The 25398-nt window shown below is 31.8% G+C and overlaps 1 protein-coding gene across 1 annotated transcript in view; it reads right to left on the bottom strand.

The window, feature by feature from the left end:
• Positions 1-25398, bottom strand: part of LOC117169838 (lachesin-like) — a 516863-nt gene that overhangs the window by 75558 nt on the left and 415907 nt on the right. The window contains exons 4-5 of the mRNA XM_033356346.1: positions 19219-19377; positions 17136-17264 (exon numbers count right to left, since the gene is read on the bottom strand). Of these exons, the coding sequence (XP_033212237.1) occupies positions 17136-17264; positions 19219-19377 (288 nt within the window). The remainder of the gene's footprint in view (positions 1-17135; positions 17265-19218; positions 19378-25398) is intronic.

Raw genomic sequence — 25398 nt, 5'->3', positions numbered from 1 at the left:
TTGGCACAAGTGCATTATATCTGAGGGGGATTACTTTGAAGGGGACAACATAAATATTGAGGAATAAATGAATATTTTTTGAGAAAACCATAAAGTCACCTTGTTTTTTGAACACACCTCGTACTTGACACTAAAATGAGGATAAACTGAACATAGTCCCAATCGACCCCCACATTTATTATCAAAACAAAATTTAAAAATTATTCGAAATAAATGATTTTTGTTTGTAGGACAAAGATACGTTTTTGATCTATGTCATGAATAAATAGTTTAATGTTTCCGAAATAAAGTATATACTTGTTTTTTTTCTAGTTGCGAGCATTCCTCCTTCCAGTCATAATATTACACCAGGAAAACGATAATATCCTTGCGAGGGAACTCGCTTGGGAATCTCCAAAGACTAGGACTTAATTTTTTGCTTGATTCTCATGGCTGCCCGGGCAAAAACAAGAATATCCTCAACTCATTATGCACAGGTGAAAATGAAGGTGCGTTCCTAATGTTGCAAATATACAGTAATGAAGCTATGTTATAGGTTCGGAAATGTCACATCCCGACGCCACTTATTCCCTTCCTAGTTTTATTTTCGATCCTCTTTCTTGCATAGTGCATAAACGCAAAAAATGTTCTACACTCGGCGCTAAGTTAAGAACACAAAGAAGCATATGCATCCATTCTGGCTCTTTGCCAATCGTTTCCTCGAAGCTAAGTTGCTGCAATTCGGCTGCAATAATTGCCTTGCGTGTCGATACAGATATAACCAAGGCGGCATCTGCTGTGCATAATTATTGCGTAAAATTATCACAGTCAACTGCAGCTGGAAATTCAAATTTTGACTCTTAGAAAATGCACGTCTACTGCTTTTGTGTCTGAGACTCCAAATCTGTGAATGAATGGAAATAGCTTTTAGTAAAGTGATTCCTAATATTTGTATATGTATAAATTTGAAGATGACATATATAGGGTCGATAGGGCTGAGTGTGATAACGAGGTTAATGTGATAAAGTTAACGTTTTAAATGAAAAACAAATCCGTTATTAACTTTCTTATTACAGCATAAATATTACATTTTTTATTATTTCTGAAAAATAAAAAAGTTGTTTTTTATTATTTCAATTAATTATTTATAAAAAAAACGGAGTTGGTTTTAGGAAACTTCAATTCGTAATTATGTCATCTAGTCTTTTAATTTGAATTTTCTCCATTAAGCACCTTTTGCTGAAATGTTTCGTAGAAATGAAGGAAGATAATATATTTTACTTTAGTACCCGTCGTTTTTTTAAAAATTAACATTTTTTTATATTTGAAATGATATGATCTGACAGGATAATGAACCGTAGTTTGCAATGAAAAGGTTATTACATATTAATATTAATGGTAAAATTACCTTTTGTTACAGTAAATTCATACCGACAAATATTTTTTAAATTAATTTAAGAATAATTTAAATTTAAATAGTTAATTTGTTTATATCACTGGAACCCTAATGTAAGATTTTAATTTATTAAATTTTAGTTTCAGTAAATACAGTAAAACTTTGTAATTTCGTATCACACTTACCCCGAACGACCTATCTCACCTATCTTACCTATCATATCCTATCGAAAAGGTCATCCAACAACATTGAGTAATACTTGGCTTAGGGGTCCATTCCATCCCATTCAAAAGTGTCAAAAGAATTTGGGCGCAGATGCATAGAATTTAAATTATTAACATTTGTTACTTTTTTTAATAATTTGTTTGAAATCCTCGTAAAACATTGAGGTGAAGTAAAGTGTTTTATTTGAAAATTGTAGATCTCATTTGAACTTATATTTTTTAAAGCTTTCTCCGTAAAAATTTTAAATCAGTAATGTCACTTTTAAAACACAATAGTAATAAAAATGAGCAGAATTTTATAACGAATAATCTATAAATACATTATTTTTAGTAAACAAAAATTCATTTTTTAGATAAAGTACGGTTTAAAGAAAGGCATATGAATAAGACATATAACTAAAAATGTAACTAAAATTAAAATATAACTAAAAATTCAATCAGAACTTTTAACTAAGATACAAAAGGCACTTCTAGGTCAAATATCACCACAATATTCTTAGGAGACATTTTCGGAAGTATACCACAATAATTTTTAGTAATATAATAAATTGAGGCAATACTTTAATTTTGCAGGTGCTAAGTTTTGCAATTGTAAATAGTTTCAAATACAAGGTAAATGCATTAGATTCAAAGAACAAAGGCTTACACAACTTGAATATTTCAAATTCTATCTAATTTAATAAGTTAGACGATTTGAAAATAAAAATAAATATAAACATAATTAAAATTTTAACGGCTGTGGCGATTTAATTAAATGTAGTTTAATATGTTTAAAATGAAAGATACTGTCGATTTAAAGAATAATGAGAAAATTACAACAATTACATTATACTAGATAAGTTCTAAAATGGAAGCTTCTTTTTGGAGACAAATAATAAATAGATATTTTCTAGATTACTAATGAGGTTTTTGATTTTCAAGAGAATAATAATTGGCTGAAATTTAAATGAATAAACACTGCGATTTGAAAATAACTTATAGGATATTATAATTCAAGAAAATATTACTCTTTTGAAATACTGATGCGTTAAAATTTTCATGTTCTTCCTTTAAAACTAAACCTTAATGCGGATTAGGATCATAAATTTAAAAATCGATTTGAAAGAAATTATGTTGAGTCTAGTAACTGTCTAAATAATTTTTTTCCAAAAGGGGAAAAATTTTAATAATATTATGATTTAAAATCTATAATTTTTCTTATAGAAGATACACGAATTTAAAGATTTACAATTTAAAAGCAAACTACCTAGGCACACCGAAAATATTTGTTCCACGCTCATCGGATTTTGCTGAACCTAGCCACTCTTTCCAGTTTCCTTGGCTATCCAGGTTGTCCAGGTGTGGAAAGTATACCTGACTCGGAGAAGTTACTTTGTGAACTGCAATTCAAGATGTTCCGACATGTCTGCAAAGGTCTTGTGTTTATAATAATTAAATCCTGTAGCACCGTTGTTAAAAATACACCGTCCCTGGGGAAACTGGTTTAAGAAATAAAATTAAAAATAGCGAGGTGGTTCATGAAGGACCCAGTTGTTTTAATAATTGAACTTGGTAGATGTGATATTGAAAATACACCTCCCTAGGGAACTTTTGTTTATAAAAGAAAATGTTATGTATTCTGATTGTTTTTCGAAGGTCTCATTGTTCTAATAATTAAACATGATAGTCTGAGTATTGGCAATACCTCTTTCTCGAGGAACTTGGGTTGAGATCTGAAGTTTAAAGTACCCTGATGGTGTTTCGAATGCTTCGTCAGTTAAATAATTAAACTTGGTAGTGCAGGCATTAAAAATATGTACATATTTCTAAGGTAAAATATATTTCCTATACCAAATTCTCATTTAAACATACATTTTCAACACTCAGCCTGCCATGTTTAATTATATTAGAACGACTAGATGTTTGATCAATCATCTGGGTATTTCAATTTTCAGTTCTCAACCCAAGTTCCTCGAGAAAGGTACATTTTTAACATCTGAATTACCAGTATAATAAATTTCATTTATTATACTCAATTCCCCGGGGACGATGTATTTTCAATATCTGGATAACTAACTCGACCTTTGAAAAACATTCTAGGTATCTTAAAATTTAGTTTGTAATAAAATTTTCTCTGCCAAATTCAAGTTCTAAAAATCGAGACCCTATTGCATGGGTTTTCTTATATTTCAATGAATTTTAGTTTTGAGAAAATTAAATTCTTTTATAATCAAAAATACTTAAACGTTTTAAATAAATTCAGATGCATTTTTTTGAAGTGAGACACATTTATATGAATTATTTTTTAAATGTTGAAATCATGCTGGTTGGATTTCTTTGGATATATATTGAGTTGGAAAAATTTACTTTACAAATGTTAAAACTTCATTTGTCAGTAAAATATAAAATCTGATATCTTTCAAACATGAATAATTAATCGTTTAAAAGATCTACAATGCATATTCTACTGAATCATTATATTTAACAAAGAGACCTCAAGTGAGGTGGCAAATATTTCTAGATTGCATATGGGTGCAGGAAGGTGGCTAATTCGCGGTACGCGAGCTCATAAAAATTCAACGCCCCTAGGAACTCATACGCATCGTCGAACGAACCACATTTAAAAACGGAAAACAAAAGCGCCTTAGCCACAACCTCGAACCGTTACTAAAACGTTCCTCGTCAAGTACCATGTGCGCATATTATGACCCATTCATAGTCCAAGTGTGAAAAATTATTGCAACATTTACACGTTAATAAAATGCTTTAGAAATATTTATAAAAAGTGAGGAAATTCAAAACCCGTTGGTAAATACAATTAAAATTCTTTGAACTCTAACATGAGATGATAAAACAAAGAAAAATAGTAAATAGCAGGAAAAATGTCCAAAGCACTTTAAAGCATAAAGTTCTAAGAAATTAAAAAACTAGAATAAAATTTCTTTCCCTAACTTGAAGTCTTTTTTTAATTTGTCTTAATCTTTCGTTTGTCCTTTGTTTTAACAGGTAAAAGGGCGAAAAATCTTACCATAATAATTTTTAGAGGAGTTATAAAAAGTTAAGGTTTACAAAAAATTCTTAATGGACTCTGCAAAAAAGATCCGCCCCAGCTTTAATCTTACTATTTTGCGTTTCGGGTTGTACTAAGCTCTATAAATATACTCCATATTCAACGTAGAGCTCCATATAAGCCTATATTTTACCATAAAAGCAGACATTCGTTTATGAAAGTTTCATGACGACTAGCGTCACCGTGTAAAGTCAGATTGCGCGTTACCCGCAGGTTCAAAAACAATAAATTTCACTCAAATGAGCAACGTCGCCCCTTTTTCGAGGAGTTCTCGATTTTTACTTCGCGAGAATTTACGGCACTGAGAAATAAAATTCACAAAAATTTAAGGTGATGTACTTATTTTGTAAAAGACATTTTTATCCAATTTAATACAAGCTTTAAAAATATATATTTTGATAATGAAATGTTTTCAAACCCTGCACATACCTCTGGATGATAATCATTGCAATTTATGAAGTGGCTGAATGTTTAAAATTAATACAGAAAGATGACATTTCTCGAAGCAAATATGCTAAAGTTGAACTAATTAAATTTTGCCCAATCACGCAAAAAACATAATTTAATCAATTTCTCTGAAAATTTGATATCATACATTAGTATAAACCATTTGATAAAATCTCGATTTAATTGAGGAAATTGCTGCTCTTGGAAAAAATTTCCTTCTGATTTCCCTCAAAAAATAATTCTTTTCTAAATTGTTCTAAAAAAATGTTTCAAACCAACTATATTTATTAAATGTTCTTATTCCATCATCTGACTTTGAATGCTCAGTTAAAATTAATTGACTGGTTTATTAACTTTAGGTAAGACTCAAATATTAGAGTTTACTCTGGTACTGTTGTGAAGAATTTTAATAAAATATTCTTATTCACTGACCACCGTACGTTTTGCTATCTACTAGACCTCTGTACCAGTGTTACGGTTAATTCTAAAATCATAAAGTTCTTGTGGAATGCAGAAGGAATATACTTAAAGTTGCGTTTTACTTTACCAACATGAACCTCTCTGGTTTTATGGTTGTGCTGTACAATCTACGCTAGACCTTAAAAGAAAGAAATTTTTACAATGATATGATTCAATTTAATATATGGTTCTAAGAACAATAAAAAAGTATCACTTTTTAATTTCAAACTGAAAGGGTCACAAAGACATAATCAAGATTGAATCATGCAAGATTGAATCATTCAAGATTGAAATATTCATGATTGGAGAATTTTCAATTTTAGCCATCTAGAGATGAAAAATGTTGAACTGATGGCATTTAAAAAGTAAACAATTTTATACTAAACTCCTGAAAATGTATTTCTTTAGGTATAGGTCGTTGAATATTTCTTATATTTAAATTGAAAAATAGAAAGAATTAATGATTGATCAATTTTCATCTTTAGGTGTTCTAAATTGAATACATAATTTAAAACTGAAGAAATTTTTATTTAGACAATTGTAAAAGATTTTTAATTCAAAAATTTCAAAATTTAATTATTTTAGAAACAATGGAATATTTTGAAATTACACAATTTCCAATACACGGAAAAAATATCGATTAAAATTTACAGAACTAATCCTATAGTAGAGGATACGATGGGTAGTTTAATGAAAGTTGAAATCGTCTTTGTTTCATATTGTGTTGAACTATGCAACGAAATGTGTAACAAGGTTCTATAAAGTGTAAAGGCCGAGGTGCAGTCAACTCTATTAAAAGGTAGGTTATGAAAAACGTAAAATAGTTCTATAAAATCTAAAAAACAGCCTATATCGAAGAAGTCTGGAAACTATAGAGAACAGTTCTATAAAATGATAACCAATTTTTCGTTGCAAAAAATTAATCTCTTGTATTATTATATTACTACTATTAAACTCTAATATTTTTTCACATTTTAAGTACACAATTATTCACTATGATACAATCACTACACTGTTTATAATCGCACACTATGAAAACTTTTATTCGCCGTGGGGTTCGAACCCTATAAGTTTCGCATTCCTAATTTCTAACGCGTAAAGCCTCTGGGTTAACCTAGCTGGAAGTATTTTTAAAAAATCTGAAATATAACCGACAGCTGTGCACGGCCGTCTGAAAATTTCTATGAACCATTCTATAAAAAATATTGCTACGCTTATAAATCATAAGAATTCAAAAACATTATTTATATTTTTAAATTGCTTTGAAATCTTAAATTATATCTTGAACTATTTTAAATATTTTTAAATATTTTAAAATTCGTTTATAAATTTTAAAAATTTTTTAATCAAATAATTCAGGTCGAATCCCTTGAAATACCTGAAAGTCTGTTTACATACTTTAAAATGTTTTTAAGTTACATGAAAATCCTTAAATTCCTTAGATTTTTGTTAAAATCATTTAAAGTGCTTTCTAAGATTTTAAATTCCTTTACTCACTTTGTAAACCATATTAAATCCATTGAAATGGCACAAAATCCCTTAAAATCACTAAATATCTCTTGGACTCTTAAAAAGTATTTTAAAGTCTCTAAAATTTCTTGAAAATTCTTGTGCTTTTTGAATTATTCTAAAATCTTTTAAACGTCTTTAAAATTACTTGAAATATTTTGGAATTTATTTATAAATTTTTTTTTAATTGAAAAGAGTTTTTAAATCCCGTTAAATTATTTTTTAATCCATTAAATACGTTTAAACACTTGAGAATATTTTGTAACAACAAAATAATACATAAAATCTTTTGAAATTTCTTGAAATTTTTTAAAAATCATTTCAAATAATTTAGAATCATTAAAAAATTGTAGAGAGTAAATGGAAATTGAGGAATACGTTAAACATTCAACAAAAGCTTTGTCTGCGGGCGAGGGACGTGGGAATATCGCTACCTTCGCACAGTAGTGACTTACTGACTTGTAGCTACACTTTATAGAACTGAGGTCTATAGATCTTATATTGAAGTACTTCACAAACACTCGATACCTCGAATCGAATTTTTATGAGATTTTCATCAAGTTTTCGAGACTTTTGTTATACATTTAACAGAATTGAGGTATCTAGACCTTATAATTATGTGATCACAAGCTCTCAATACCTCAAATGTGATTTCTACGAATGTTTTGCAAGTTTTTTCATGAATTTCTTCATGTATTTTATTAACCATTTTAAATCGGAGTTCAATATGACGATTGTAGAACTCTTGTAGAGTTATTATACATTTGTTTTAGATTTACTCCTAAAATTTATACAATATCTATGACATTTGTTAAAGATTCGCTCTTATCCCCGACTATAAAAATAATTTAGAGAAGATTAAGCTTGAAATTTGGAACAATTTTCCTTTATAACCTAAAAGTTGAAAATTCACCAAATTCGTACAAGACACGATTTTCAACAATTATTCGAGAATTTAGAAGTTAATTTAATAAATAGTTTATTTTTACTCATGTAAAACCCTAAATTAACACTAACTTCTTAAGGTGAGAAACTTTCAATCCATTCACTTTTTTGAAATTTATTCAACCTAATATACACTGAACTTTTAACGTGATATGGTAAATGAAAAACTAAAATTAAATAGTTCTTTTACTGTCCGATTTCTGTATGCAGTTTTCATTATTTAATCCCCCTTCTTCTTTGACCATCTCCTTTTTTCCTCTATTCCTATATCTCTTTCCAGTTTCTCTTTTGTCACCTGCCCTATAAAAGAAAAGAAAGGAGGAAGTACGAGACACGTTAATGAGATTTTTCTTTTTCTTTACCAAGGGGTGATGGGGGGCTTGCGAAACGGTGAGGATCGACGAGAGACGGAATTAAAGTATACTGGTGGTAACTTTGTAAGGAAATGTAAAGGGGATGCTGGGAAAGATCGATTTCCAGTTGTAAATTTAAATAAACGTTGGCTCGTGCGACTGATAAGCCTCCCTTTCTGTCCGCCTTTTCACGGAATATAATTTACCGAATCTGAGCTCTGATCTTGATTTTTTTATATATTGCGTACGCCCGTACATGAATATTATTTGGTATGCATGAGATGGGCAATCGTTGAAAGATAATAACCTTCGTCTCAATTGTCTCTTTAGATTCCGATATTCAAATTCTTTTAATCAAATATAAAAATAAAAATGCTGACTTTCTATTTCACCAAAAATTATAGAAGTAATAAAAAAGTAATAAAGTAAAAGTTAAAATTTATTGTTAACAATCAGAATCTTATTGTCCAAACAAAAGGGAATCAGCTTTTTTCTGTTACCTAAATAGTAAAATCGTGTCCCCTTCTACAGTTTTCCCTTTTTAAAAATATTTTCCACATTATGGAAAAAATGTTACATCGCATCCCTTATATTTAATGTATATTTTTTACAAGCAACAAGAATTCGGAGTTTTTTAAAAGAAAAATATATTTAATTTATTCTTCAAATAAAAAATAGTCTAAAATTTATTATCAGATATCATCATTTATATTAAATAAGGTTCTTTGATGACTAGGAATAGTGTAGTTTTTTTATTGCTTTTTAATATTAGCAATATTATGTGTTATTCACTTCACACATAAAAAATAGGAAAGAACCCCCCCCCCCCTCAACTGAACTAAAAAAACAATTTTCCAACTATAATAGGAAAATTACCGGAAAATATGTAAAACCCGAATAAATTTCTTAAAATTTAAACAAAGACCCAATATTCTAGAGCACCCTCTGTATTCGATCTTTTTCAGCTGCTATTGCCATAATTTCATTCTTTTACGAATATTAGTTCTTAGAACGTCCTAAAATAAAAGTAGTTAAAAAAAGGGATAAAAATTCGGTTAACATATTTGCTCTATAATACACTTACATCAGGACAAGTTAAGGTAACCTTAACCATGTGCTAATTAAATTAATATTTTGATGAATCGTACGGATGAAAATAGCTGTCAACTGTTTCATACGGATTTTAAATTTATCTGAAAGCGGATAAATATTATCTACTCATGAATTCAAATGCTGCAATAAAACTATTTTAAGGTAGGAAACAAAAAGCTCGGGGATTTCCTGTGTGAAAACGGTGTTTTTCTTTATATGTTAGGTTTTATAAATTGGGTTTGAAACCTTTTATGCTTATTTTCTCCATCTATCCGACAGATAAAGCAAAATATCGTTAAACAGAAAAGGTAGCTATAATAAAAAGCAGGTAAGGGCGTGTTAAATTAGATTTTACATTTTCTATTTCCAATATCGCCTCTTAAACTAAGCATTACCCTCTGCAATAATTTATTACATATACCCTTGATAATATTTATTATGCAAAAAAATATAACACTAAGAAATATATATACACAATGACATAGGCTTCTTTAGCTCAGCCGTTTTTCATAAAGAATGTAACAATAACCTCTATTGTTTCTACATTATTGGATGTGCAAGTTTTCAAAAATGTAATCTATTATCAAATTCATCGAGGAAAACGGCGAGTATAAATTGAATCTTTTACGAATTACGTCGATCGCTACGCTTTCGATTTTCCTACTGCTCATCGACTTCTCTTATTAAAAACATCCTCATCGCCTAAATAACTCTGTTATACGCGCCTGACATATAAACTAATATTTCACAGATAAAATTTAAAAAACTATATTTTATAGAGACAAATGTAGGTTTTTCCGATTTCTTTTCGAAACCTGCTGTGGTTTTTTCCTATTTACCCGGAAGTTCCGAAATACATTGTTAAATGGAAAAGGTAAAAAGAATGCTTATTTATGCCAATTGAGTGGGTTAAAAGGGCTTTTAAAAGGTTTTACTAATTACTGACCGTTTTTCAAAGAACATCATCTTGGAAAGAAATTATGATAGAAAGTTGTTTTATGGCTTAAAATTAGAAGTTTTGTAACGTGATTGAAAAACACTTTAAAAAGACGATATTGGATCAATATTTCGCGGGATAATACTTTACGAATATTTTGGGATTTAATGAGAGTAGCCATCGTATAAAAAGTGTTAGGAAAAAAATATACAATTCAAAACAGTAAGGACCTCAGAAGAATGGGAAGACCGAAGTCCCTGCCTTTTTGCCTCCCAGCTGTTAACCTGCGGGGGAGCCGGTATTCCATTCCTTCTGAAATATTAAATCCTGAAATATTCTCACAAAATTAATTCGTGAAATATTGATCTGATTTCATTTTCTTAAGGTGTAATTCAGTCAAGTTACACAACTGCACATTTCTGAAAAAGGGCTGTGACCGTTTTCAGATTTTTTAAGACATACAGCTCGTTTTGGGAAGCCACGCAAGTCAAAGCTTAAAAAATGACTCCAAAACCTTGTTTTTCGAAGTTTTTTTTAACGATTTGCGAGCAATCAAAGTAAGAGTCGCGTACTTTTGGCGCTGACTTTTTGTGAGCGCTTGGAAGTGCACCAAGCTAGCTGTGGAGCATCATCAAAGTCTAGGATGGAAAAAGCCGGTATAATGTGTTAGATAAACAATGTGAAAACAATGGATAAATACGAGAATATTAATATTGTTGCTGGATTTCTGTGCATTTTTTGATTAAATTGAGTGTATAAGAAAGCTACTTATTCGTGGTTTTGTTGGCTCTGAGCATGCGTTAACACCGCAGTAGGGATTTGTCCTATCACAGGTGCAGATTCGAATGATTTTTAAAGAGGAGGATTCATAACTGTTATATTCCCCCCTTGTAACACCTAGATGCCCCCTTCCCTAAATAAACCTCATCTAGATTCGCTCTAAGCAACGGTGCATTTGGTCAAAGTGGTACATATTACCTGTTGTTGCTTTGCATATTGTAATAAGTTTACCTTTTATTAATCTAAGCATCATCTATATAAATATACAGTAATTATTTATAAATTAATGCGTGAACACAAATAAAAATTCTTGAGGCGATTTTGTCATTTTTTCACTTTCACTTCCACTTCTACTTTCTCAAAATTCACATTGTATGTTTTTTTACATTTGAATTGCTACATATATTTAAAAAAAACGACCAACGTGAATTTCGAAAATGTGGAAGTGGAAATGAAAGTTAGACAGTTCTATGATCTCCCACCCATACGAAAATTATACCAAAATGTAAATGATGCATATCCAGCGTAATTAAGTTTGGATTCCAGCCTAAATGATTTTTATGTCCATTCCTTACAGTCCCCACGTCAAAATCAGGTATCAGTACTTGCCCGGAAAATATGTTTTTTACACGACAAATTGATGGGTTGGATTTCGTGTACTAAGAGACCCAGTAGGTTGGAACTTAACTTTCTCGAGGAAGATGGGCTGAAGTACGTCCTAAACTTAATTTCCTAAAAGAAGATGTTGTTTTTACCTCTAGGGCAAACATTGATTTCGGGACTAGAGAAGAACTTTTTGTCTAGAGCACTAACAATAATTTTGAGTTAAAAAAACAAACTATTTCCCAGTATTCAACGTTTCTGCTTGCGAAGAAGAAAAATTCTTCTTATAATATGTAATAACATTAGGATTTTTGTAATATGTTCCAACTTGAACTACGTATTAAAATATACATATTCGATAGTAAAACATGTAGATTTTTTAATTTCAGATGCAGTTAATCTGCATTGTAAACAGAAACCTATAATCGCAGAAAAAACTATAAATTAATTAGAACTGCAACAAAAAGTAGTTTTTACTGAGATTAACTGTAGCAGAAAATCTATTAACTTTCAACAGAATATATTAATTGTTTATGTATATTATTGTTTTCCAGCGAAAATGTTGTGAAAGATAATTATTAAAACACACTTAAGGCATTTTTTTTTTAACATTTGATCATATAAACGAATTAACGTGTGACTGACATTCTATCACGATTGTATGAGAAACCTCTTCTAAAGAAATTATTACGCAATATCCCTGTCGGACAAGATACTAAAAAAGCTAAAGCTTGAATTTCTATAGGAGGAATGACTTATTTCGTGAGATTCGCGAAAAAAAATTAATACACTACCGTCGGAAATTGTCGGTACCATCAACGAAAGTACTATTAAAAAACGACTTCAATTTGTGGCACGGCCAAGGAAAGCAGCAGAAAAAATCTTAAGTTCAAAACGCTTGGTTTTTAAAGTGTCATATTTACTCTAGGTTAAAATTAGTTTTTTAACCTTTAAGTGTTCTCGAGATATGACTAAAATGTGCAAGCCTTAAATGTCAAGTTTCAGTCGGCGATAACTGCTGTGGACTGCGAGAGCGATGGTCAACGAGAATTTCTCAGATTTTGTTTCTTGATTTCTACTCGTGCTGTGACTCAGAATACTTAAAGAAAAAAACTGAAATTGACAGGATATAATAGACTTTTTCATTCTAAGAAAGCATCAGGACGCATGTCAGCCGATATTTAAATGTTTTGAGCAATGTTCATAAGAGGGAAAAAGACAAAGATATGGGAAGTCCTTTTCGCACTTACGAAACGGAAGTACTAAAAACTGCCCGAAACATTTGAAGGTGTTCATCACGTCGCGTTTGCTTGCGATCTTAAATGAAAAGGTCTATTTGGGAAATCTTATGGTCAGTTTGAGGGCATGTGACATAATCAAATACTTATATTACCGATCTCACTTTGTCAGTTTACTGCATTTTTTGAAAACATAAGAATGGTACAAAAATCGGACCGAAACTTACTTATATAGAATTTTTAGAATATGAGACAATATCCCAAGCTATTTAAACAATCCCAAAATACATCAAACATAATTCTGTGTTCTGCTATCTCAAGGTGAAAAGTATTCGAAATTAATATATTCGCAAAATGATTTTTATTTTAATTTTTTAATTTTCAAGAGAATCTGCTTGGGCTTCTTCGTGTTTTCTTAAATTTACAAATATGTCTAATTTTATGATCGTGCCTCGAACAAAAATTACCAAGCTTGCTATTAATGAAAAAATTCTCTTCACTGAAAATATGTACAATTCTCGGCGAGTGTCTTGAATTTATCTGCGTACTTGAAAACGAGCACGAGGTCGGTGCGAACGTAAAGAAACATAGGGACTGTGCAATTGTGCAGGGAGAATTGGTCCTGCTGGAGTCACGTATAAGCAGTGACTCAACCGTGTCCCATCCACCCAACCCCACCGGCTCCAGTAGCAATCTGTTATTAAAATCAGCAACGAGAAAAATTCGTGCCGTATCTCCTTGCGTTGGGTTTGCCCCTGCCGTGCGCACCGACAGACGTGTAACGGCAAAAATTAAGCCACCTGCAAACTTGAAATGAAATTATCAGACCCACGGGCTTGACGACCTTTTGCTAATCTTTGCCAGAAATTTTTGTTCTTTTCGTAGCCTCCCACTCTATTTACACTCTTAAAAAGATAACACGATACGAGCTATATGATCAGCAAATTTACAAGAGTAAGTGGCGAATTATAATATGGCGAAAAATAATATTTTATAAAACATGTGACACTCTGGAAGGCATATGCTCATAAATTTCCGTCATATTAAGCCCTTTCGAAATAGGAACTTAAAAAAAAATCATACATAGATACAATAGTTTATTATCTTACAGACAAAAAGTTTTCCTATCTACGATTGAAGCTAGGACCACGACTCCTAACTTAGGGGTCCATTCTTACTCAATCAGAAGTATATGTAATCCACCGGGCACCTTCCCATAACACCAAAAAAATACTACAAACGAAAGGCTGTTAGGTTGTATAAACTTGATTTTTGTCAACAAAATTAATAACTGTCTAACTGTTCACTTTGAGTCCGATTCTTTTTCCGAGAATTTGAATTTTTGAAATGAAGCTTATCCCTGTCCTGATCCAGATATCGTAAGCATGTACGTCTCTGTTAATTGCTTCTAAAGTTTCTGATCAAATATGCGAAATAGGTTTGTAATACAAATCTAATTAAACTGCGTTATAAACATCCTGCCCCCCCCCCCACAATATACGAGGAGCTAGGAGCTCTCGTACCCAAATAGGTGACGACGCGATATCGTTTTCAATATTCTCTAGCTAGAATATATGTCTTAAGTTTGGAAGGCTGCTCTTATACAATGCTGCTGCTGTCTTTTAGACCTTGTCCTGGAAATATTTAGATTGGCAGTGGATTTAATCAATTTGACTTTTCTGCTTTTTTATTCCTATTGTCGTGACATCAACGATAAATAATTTGAGTAAGACCATAATTAAACGCTCAGCATTGCTTTAATAGCTTTCAGTTTTGCCATCATTCAAACAAAATAATTGGAATTCAGTTTAACACTTTCCTAGGCAAAAGTCTGATTTCTCATCGAAACCCTCAAATTGATACTTCTGGCTACTGTTGACAAACATTATATAAATTTAATAAATGGACTACATTCACATAAATGATCCATTTATTAATAACGCAAGTCGTTGCTATTATGTGAAAGTGGTAGGGAACAAACCCGATATAGTACGGCTCCGAATATAAACGCTTTTGTTTGTTCACGTCTGAGTAATCACCGCATACTCAGCGCTCCACCCGCAGTTTCTGTTACATCTGTCTGTGGTGTGGCGTAAATTATCGGAACGATTATAGCGGGACGCCCTATCTAAGAGTTTCATTGCAATTCAAAAATAATCAGGGCTTATTTTTCTAAAGTTGATATTGTTCAAAATTAGGTACAACTACATATTAAAATTTCTACTAATGAACGAATTCAACTATTCATAGGCGTTGGGTGATATTTTATGTGGATACGTTTCACAATAAATTAACTATATATATAATCAGGTGAAACAGATATGCATTTCAATAAACATGTCCTATAATACGCACATACATAATAATTGGAGAGGCCTGCGGGCCAATAGCCAGCCTGCAGTCAATATTCTCTTTAGAAGTAAATTAATTAGCTATTGTGATCATTATTTCATGCTTGCGTGCAAATATAAGTGAAGGGCTTTTTCGATAATTAATCGTCATTAATATTACCTACTGTGTCTAATACTATTCACCAACTGTTGCATATAATATATTATAACCAGAATGACATGCATCTATACCATTTAGAAATAAATGACAGAAATAGTTGAAAAAATATATTCAAATAAAATATGAAGAATATAAATAATGTAAAGAGTCGAAATTCTAAGTGAAGAGACGAGTGGTTGACGAAGGAATACTTATAAGAACCGTAATAATATGTGACATGATAATGTAGGGGTGAGCGACTTTTCGAGATGAGAAAATTGTAATGTCACCGTAATGAAAGGGTCAACTAAATAGCTGTAGCTTTCCGTTTAATTAATCTTGACTGACGCAACGTAAAAATACGAAATTACTTAAGTTTTGCAATTATTGCGTTGGAATACTTCCTTTTTAAGTTGAATGTTCTGACTTTTAACACTGAACTATTTTTAAAATAATTTCCTTTATAATTAGCCTTAAATGAAATAGACTTTTCATATGTTTATATATTTTTATAATAACACCTAAAGTAATCATACTAAGAATGCTTTGTTTAGAAAAATGAAATTTCATTCATTTAAATTAATGAAATTCCGCTGATTCCACACAAAAAACCTCTTTTGAATTTTTTCTATTTTTCGTTTTTAGACTTTAAATATATATTGTACAACTGATTCTTTTTGAGGGTATGATTTATTAAATGTATCTGTTTTAGAAATTTTGATCCTTAATAGTCAACATTTTTTGTAAAATTAAGATTTTGAACTTTTTATAAGTCATATTAAATTACAATTGTTCGCATCCACTTGTAATAATTTTGAATCACACAGACTCATTTGTATTTACTCCGCTGGCATACCTTCTTTAAAAAGTATATTAGCGTCTTGTTAATTGTTAACACTTGAAGACAAAAGCGAGAATGCAAGTGCATTTTTAAGTAGCTTTTGTCTCTATTAAGCTCGTGAGTGAAAGTAATTTAACGCTCGTAAAGAGGTATTGTTGCACGCGCTAACAATATTTAGTGTTGAGTGTGACATGATAATAGCCTGGAGTAACTGTAAAAAAAAACTGTAATGGCGTGTTGTGGCTGACTCGAGCTTACTTTTATGTCTCACGGGATGAACCTTACTCTCTTTTCTCCTTCTCTTTCTCTTTCTAAGTAAGTCTACATCTTGTTGCCGGAAAGGTGGCAAAACGAGAAGGAGAATGTGTTTATGTGTGTGGATACGAGTGAGTAAGTGAGGTAGTGAGAGAGAAAGAGAAGTCTCAAAGCCTAGCTTTGTCACCCTTCGCCTTTCTCCATTATTAAATTGCTCCGTTCTCCACCCTTAACCACGGACCACATGAAAACCACTTATTGGAACACACACTTTTCTTATACAACAAAGTACTATTTACCCGTTTCAGAATAATTCAGGGTACTGTTGCACATCACTGCTTTAATCCTTCCATTCTTATCATTTGCTTAATAGAAGTCTAACTCTAATTAGAGACACTTATATGAGCTTAGAAATTCAGAACAAAATTTGTTCAGCTTTTGCAGACGGTAATTGAATCTATAATTAAATGTACATTTAACAGTATATTCTATTTAAAATTGATTTAGGACTTATTATTAACAAAATAATTGTACTTACAGTCAACTGACACTTTGATCTGTTTGCTGACCGTTGGCGGTATTCCATTACTAGCTATGCAGAGATAAGCCCCCATGTCTAGCCTGGAAATCCGGGTCATTTCTAGAGTGTTTCCATCCCATTCTGACACTGAAACGAAATGATAATAAATTTATTCAAATATTTGGTTTATTATAGCACCATCATATAAAATTATCTATGAGGTGGTGAAAGCAGTAACCTTGAACCATCCTCTCTCCATCAAGCAGTCCTTCAAATATATTTTTATTTAATAAACCATCTATTTCTTATATAATAAACTGTTTCACACTTGATTATCTGTAATCGGCTATTTAATTATAACCTGCATATAATCGGCCTAAAAAATTGGCCGAGCTGAAAAGGGGGATATGGTAGTCACCCTTGAATGGGATGACTATCCAAAGTTCTGAAAAATATTTTACAGCTCTTTCTGAATTCCGAGACGAGGAGAAAGTTTTTTATTTAAAAGTAAAAGAACTCTACATAATATTTTTGTAGAATAAACATAATAAAGATAATTGTGCGATCGTATTATTACCTTGAATATTTCATAATGAATTTAGCAATGCAAGTTGGTTATTGAAAACATTTTAATGACTAATGTATACATTTAAGTATTAAAATAAGACGTTATATTATTATTAGTTTTAATTGAACATAAGTGCACTCTGCTCGAAATATGAGTGGAGGTATTTATAAAACAATATTCAGAAATAAATTGAATGTGCAACATTGCAGTAGGTTCAGATCAATTAAATAATAAACGTTGTTGTTTACAATTACATTAGGCTGCATAAATTAATATTAATATTGATGGATAAAAAACAGGAATTAATTTATAATATTAATGCACATTGCACTTGAGCTTTTTAAGTTATAATTCAGAGATTTCGTTAATTGAAATACAGTGCAACTTTCGAATAAGACCGCGCTCGCTCTTGTAGAGGAACAAAATTCCCACAAATGAGTTACCTCCACCCGCGGTCCGAAATGGCCAGGAAGAATTCAAGGCTAAACCTCCAAATAGAACTGCTTGCAGTCGATGAATCTTACGTGCGAAAGTGTAGCAACCTAATATAAATTTCATTGTTCTAAACTCGGTTTTTAATTATTCTGGACGCTCGTAAAAACGAAGAAAATAGCGGAGACATTGACTCGATTTTTTATATAATCAGTATCAAATTTGATCTCAACAGCAATTTAATAATACTGCAGTATGTATAATAAATGGGATTTTCCATTAATATTGTTTTCTACTTTAAAATTCAAAATGCTCTAATACATACAAATAATGATATTCAAGTGATTATTACATGTGTTATTCTAAATATAATATATATTGTATTATGAATAAGGAAACATTTTTATTTAAGGAAAAATACTCAATTTGTAATTTGTAGGAGGTACTTCGCAGTATTTGACAAAATTGTATGCATGCTATTATTTTTGAAATAAATTTTAAAAAATATTATTTTTTAACAAGAATTGCTGAAATTTACTTCGTGTTACTTTTTAAAGATAATAAACAAAATTTATTAATATATTTTGATAACAAAATGTTTAAAATTTACGAAGTGGTAACAATAGATTAATTAAAGCGATTACATTCAATTGAAATTTTCAGTACTACACAATCATTCAAAGCATAAATTATGATCAAAACGCAATTTTCACATGCGGCCCTATTCAGAAGGTCGCCTCTGATTTTGCGATGCGCAAAGTAGTGGGGGCAACTTTCAACGTAGATTATATGTGAAGTGTTATTATTTAGAGAGTACCTATTTAGATGTTGCATTGTAAAATATACAGAAAAATACCAGAAGCAATTTATCATTGATTCAATATGACCCAAAGTTTTTGATTTCTATTGTAAATTCATATTATTTTTAAGAACTGAATATTAAAGTTTCTAAAAGATGTTCCTTCAAAATGGTTAATAATTACAGATGCGTAAGATCCGTTACTCGTGAGATCATTAGCAGAACACCTCACATGTAGGCTTTGACATTTGTGTTTAATTTGATTTTTATCAGTTAGAAATGTAGTTAGAAATTTCTCAAACCTGATAAGCTCTTATTGATGGAAATCTTAGAACCGTCGTCCCGCTTCCAGCGGATACTGGGTGTCGGACTTCCGGTTGCCTTGCAGGTAAGCGTCACATTGGCGCCTTCCCTCACGATCGCATCGGACGAACTTTGAGAGTCATCTATATTAGGAGGCACTGTAATAAAAAGAAAATTAATCTAAAATTTTTATGGTTACCACTTTAATATTATTTTTTGCGAAGTGTTAACCAAAAGAAATATTTTGTGCAGCCATGTTCTTTTTAATTTTGTAAAATTAAACGTATTAAATTTGAGTTCAATTGGACAAAAAGAGAAACAAAAAGCTTTTTTGAAATTTTCCAGTCTTTTGTGAAAAACAGATTTTTTTAGACATTAATTAAATTCAAATTTTTTCAAACGTGCGCATTTTTATGCAAAAATAGCTCCAGTAAGTATATTGACCAAAAATTGCTGTCTTTAGATTCTGAGCTATTAGTGTGGTCCAAATAAACACCTGTAAAAATTGAAATGTCGATTTTTGGTGATCGGTCCCCCTCAGTTTATTCATTATCCAAAAAAATGCCCTCTGCGCGGGCACATTCTCATTAAGAGTTGCGCGCGCGGCGCTTCCGGCCAAGTGTGAGCGGGCCTACGGAGGGCGGGTACCCTCTCGCGTTCGTTTTCGTACATTTAATGCGTATACTTTAACTAAATTTTTTCAAATGTTGTAAATATTATAACTTAAATCGAAAACTGTGATTTAAACTTCTGAGGAGTGGCAGTCATTAATTGTAACTGAATTTTTTCGATTTGATTTTAAAGAAAGTTCTCAAAGCACCTACGGCTTTGACGATTACATTCTCATTACGAAACTCGCGCTTCGCGCTCGATAATTCGTGTCCACTTGAAAAACTTCATCAAGATAATTTGTAAATCTTATCAAAATGTACTAAACATAACGTCTTAAACTTATAGATCTCTTAAAAAATCAAAAGTGCATATTTTTTAAAATGTTTCAACTTTTGGAACTTTTGTCTCATCAAAAAATTTCCTGATAATAGTTTCAAAAAACATATATTTTACGCATCTAGTAGAAATTTCTAAAACTCTAATTTTCATCGAAATTGAAAATTTTATTTAGATAATTTTCAAGTCTTCTACCCATCTATAAGAAACTTTGACAACAAATTCAAAATTTGAAGAAAAAATTTTTTTTTTCAAATTTTGAAAATGCTCTAAATTTTTAAATTTGGGTTGGAAATTTCTACTTAATGAACTTAGCCTTCATTTCGGGAACCTTAAAGAGTGTGTCAAAGGCTGACTTGATTGTACAAATCCTTCAAAAGTTAGCGTGGCTACAACATTTAGGTAACCACACATACAGACAGACAGACATACATACAGACAGGCACCGGCAAAATGTTATGATTTTCGGATTCTGTGAGTACCGAAACGTAAAGATCCGTTAAAAACCAGAGATCGAACATTTAGACGATTACATTACACTCTCATGAATGAGAATGTAAAAAAATAAAACAAAAAATCCTTTTTTAAAATTATTCAACATTAACCCGTACCCGCGGGCTTTTGAAATTCACATGGAGTTTTAAATAGGAGCAGCCCAGTTTTTGAAAAAATAAGAAGAAGAAATACAGGCTAATGTAAATTTAAGTAATTTCGATTTATGCGTTTCTAGAATTACATCACGACGCGGTTACAGATGAGAGGTAGCGGGAGGATGTACCGTTGTCACTTATGCATGAGAAACGTGTAGCATGGCGATAAAATAAAGTACCCTAACGGTCTAGCTGAATAACTGCTTTTTACATTCTCATCATTTATGATTGAGAAAGTATTAGAATTGTCGGAAATTTGACATCACACTTTTTCAACGGATCTCCACTTTTCGAGACCCCCTGAATCCGAAAATCAGCTGTTCACGATGGCGTCTGTCTGTCTGTCTATCTGTCCGTCCATCCATCCGTCCGTCTGTAAACACGATAACTCTTGAAAAAATGAACGAATCAAATTCATCTTTGGCACGCTTTTTACAGGTTCTAAAAGACAGAAAGAGATCCTGAACTAGCCATTTTTTATAAAAATTCAAATAGTGAGCGCATTTTGAAATTTTTTAAACCACTTTTTTCTGAATTTGAAAATTCTATGTACGGATATTTATAGTACTAAGAAAAACAAACAATTTATTCTAATGACTTTTTTCGATAAAAAGAAAATTCTCAGAGTTATATCGATTTCAAAATTTTTCTACTCAACCGAAAATCAAAATTTGAAGCCGAAAAACGCACAATACGAAAAAAAGTCAAGAAAAGAAAAACATTTATTTTTGAAAGCTCTAAAAGATTATCATAACAAATTTTTGGATTTTCTTAAAAAATCGAAAATTCAAATTTTGATTGCACAAAAAATAATGGAAAATAAAAAATTCCATTTTGTGGACAAACTATGTAGGATACGAAAAAAGATGAATTAACAAAATTGGTTATCCCAAAAAAGATCTAAAACGACGAAAGTTACGAGAAAAAAAATCCAACAAAACCTGTTTACAAATGTCTGTCGGAAATCGAGCGCGCAGCGCGAGTGTCACGATGAGAATGTGTACCTCAAAGCCTACAGAGCTTTGAGAAACTTAATCTTTGACTATACTTAATTAAGTAGACAATTCAGAATATGAAGACGCATATAAATACTGCCATCTAAAAGAGATCTTTTTGATAAAGTTTTTTTCAAGCATTCGAAATGCAAAGAATAAATATCCGAGCGCGAAGCGCGAGATTCAACCGTCGTGCGCCTCAGATGCGCGATGAGAATGTGCCCGCGAAGCGGGCAGATTTTTAAGCATTATAGAGGAAATAAAATTATTTAGACAATTCAAAATTGTTTAAACCATTTCCAAATAATGGTAACAAAATATATTACTCTTAAAATTCGTTATTCGTGTAATTGATTTTATAAAGTAATTACTTTTCAAGATAAAAAGCGGAAAAAATTGTCTAAACAAATAAAAATTGTGCAAATATTTAAAAAAAACATGATAAAAAGGAAACTCTTCACTCGACTTTCATCAACTGTTTCATTGATCCTGAAAAGTAATAACTGTTCATGTTTTACAGGGGAAGAAAATTGTTTCAGCAAAAAAGAATTGTTTAAATAATTTAAAATTAGTGAAAAAATACTAGAAAACTGTAAATTATCGAATAAAGAGCTTTCATTTCATTTTGCTCCACGTCGCGTTTGATCCGTGTATCATTTCAGGGCCTGTGTATCAGCATAAAATCTGAAGCTAAGCAACGACGGAACACTACGTGGGGCGGTATGAAAGAATGAAGGCGTAGAATTCTTGTTAAGTAAATCTGCAGCATAACTAAAGTGTAGATAAAGTGTATATGATTTTCTTTCTAAGTATGGCTGAAGTTTAGCTCAAGTGTGTTTATTATTATAGCAGTATTTTTGCTGATCAGTCTAACCGGTGCGCGTTCATGAAAATCAAAAAGGAATAAATAGATTTGATCAAAAACGAGAAGTTCAGTAGAGTCAGATAAAAGCAAATAAAATCAAACAGATATTGTGACCATCACCATCATTTCTAGAACACCTATCGAACAAAATAATTTCCATGATATAGAAAATGGAGAGATAAATTATCAGTTACATGAAACGCCTTATAAGTTCACTTCCACTTAGCGTTCACTAACATATTCGATTGTTTGAATTGTTTATCTATAGTTCTACTTAATCGTATTTCAGTTAAGTAAGAAGAGACGTGAAATAAGAAAGTAAGATAATCGATCCCCTGAAGTGAAATTTACATTACAAAGCCGAACTTCCAACTTAAGAAAAGATCTCTGCGCTAGGACTTAGCTCGCGCAGAACCAGAAGAAAGACGTGGGTTTGGATGTTGATAGTTACCGGTAACATTCTTTTGCATGCGAATTGATGTCTTCAATGTGTGCGTGTGCGGTGACCCAGAGAAAGAGAGACGGTTCCGAAAAGGAGGGTCCAAAAAGGGGAAATCCAGTTACAGCCATGGAAATGTACGAAGGAGGGTTCAAGAATGCGAGACGAAGGGTCGGAAAATGGTGTGCAGATAAGGCAGAGGAAATCCTCGTTAAAAACTCGTAATCACTGGCGATAAGAAGAGGACTTGCAAAAGAAATGTCCCTGAAAAGAACGCTTTACTGTAGTGTATCCTGGACAACGTCACCCAGGCCCGAGTTGTAAAAGAACCGACAAGCTTTTACCTTGAATCTAGCTTGGGGTAAGTGGACATATTTTTTTTCGGTAGAGAGCCATCCGGCTGTTTTGGCGAAATTCAACAGTTACGTTCTTTCCTTTGCCAATTATTATCAAAGCGGCTTATTCTCGAATTACAACCAAATTCCGCCATCGTTTGATGAGCTTTAAAAATCACCCACACACAACCTTATTGGGGTAACGTAACCTCCAAAGCAAAGTGGATACTTCTATGGTTGTAAATCAATTACAGGTTCAGTGAATGGCTTCCGATACTTCATTTACATTCCATGGAAACCGGTTGCCTTATGAAACATTTTTTGAATTCAAAAAAGATAAACGCATTTTTTTGTTTACAGCTTTAATGCTTAATTGAGAATTAATTTAACCTGTCATGTTTTATTCAATGAAACGATAAAGAGTTACGAAAAATACGATATTTTTCTTTGGTTACGATTTCTCTTTGAAAAATACCCTTGTAGAAGTGAATTTTATTATTTGCGTTTGCAGCAGCATATAAAGTTTTAATATTGAAAGATATAGATAATTTCATATCATACATAGTGACATTTTTCTATCCTAAAAAGTAATTTACAGTTCGTTTTTTCTCAAGAAAATTGACCCACCTCATTAAAAATACCGAATAAAATTCAACTTAAATAAAGTTAGCTCAATTAAACAACTAATTATTTGTTATGCCTCTCTACATTAATAATAGGATCTGGCCATCGCCGCTGTTCAAATATTTTGTCTCCCAAAACATTAATCGGTTCAACATAAATCTACTTTGTAAATTCGACGAAAAATTCTACGTGCACCTATACCACTGAAAACGCCCTTATTTTCCCAGGCATCTCTTTAAAAATGGCCACACAATACGTTGACCTGCACCACTGAAATTTAGCTTCTACTCTAAATTCTTTGACTACCCCATTAATAGCCGGGCGCTGTTCGGGGAATAATAAGTTTGATTTTAATTACGTATCTCAATTTTATTTGCGAACTTAGAAGAAATGATCAAATGACATCAGTGCAACGTGCATCCTCTTCCAAAGTGCGAAACTCAAAATTACTTAGTGTCTACACAGAAGCCAGGCGCAGAAGGTGCTATTCATGCCGATAAATTTGAAAGTGTACATACTACAGATTGTCTGAAAATAGAGAATGTCATAAAATTTGTAACATTTCTGCTGCTGCACATAGCAGAATCGATAACAGTTTCATTTAATCAGTTAAAATATTCGAACAAATTTAATTTTTTTTTTAAGAATTTAAAAAATCTGATTTCTGTTGCACTGATATAATAAATATTTAAATTATAATTTTTAATAATAATTCATCTAGCATCCATAATTATGTCTTTCATAATGTTACAGCTCTTGAAAAATGTGTAATTGCTACACCAAAATTATTCTGACCAGCGCCCGGTCGGCTCTCGACCATAAGATCTAACCAGGGTTGACCCGGCCAATAACCAGCCGGCTCCGGAGTAGGTGATTCGAGAAAAATGAAGCTCGGCTGGCTCCCGACCGGTTACTATCCATGAAACCCAGCCAGGGTTAGCCTGACCGGTATCCGACCAGAAACCTTGCTGTAGTAGGGCCCACCGGGGACATTTCTGCACGGGACATTAACCTGAATAACTAAAATCTCACCGCCAAAAACCCCTATTCTATAACTAGGCTCTGACCTGTACTACTGCAAAAAATCAATTCCACACTTCTATTTTTACTTATACGTCGACCAAAACTACTGAAAACTGCTCGTTTCACTGCGCCTAAATTTGCTGATTAAAGACTGAGATATACTATTGAACATCTCCATGAACCTTTTATATTATTTGAATACACGAGGGTGGATTGATAAGTTTCCGGCCTGACCAAGAGATGGCGCCACTAGGCCTACCTTGAGGTGGCGTTCTATAGTACCATCCTTAGATAGCTTGT

Source organism: Belonocnema kinseyi, chromosome 3 (genome assembly GCF_010883055.1).
Source record: "Belonocnema kinseyi isolate 2016_QV_RU_SX_M_011 chromosome 3, B_treatae_v1, whole genome shotgun sequence".
NCBI classification, from domain to species: domain Eukaryota; kingdom Metazoa; phylum Arthropoda; class Insecta; order Hymenoptera; family Cynipidae; genus Belonocnema; species Belonocnema kinseyi.
The sequence above is the reverse complement of the archived record's forward strand: the minus strand, read 5'-3'. Positions and strand labels throughout refer to the sequence as shown.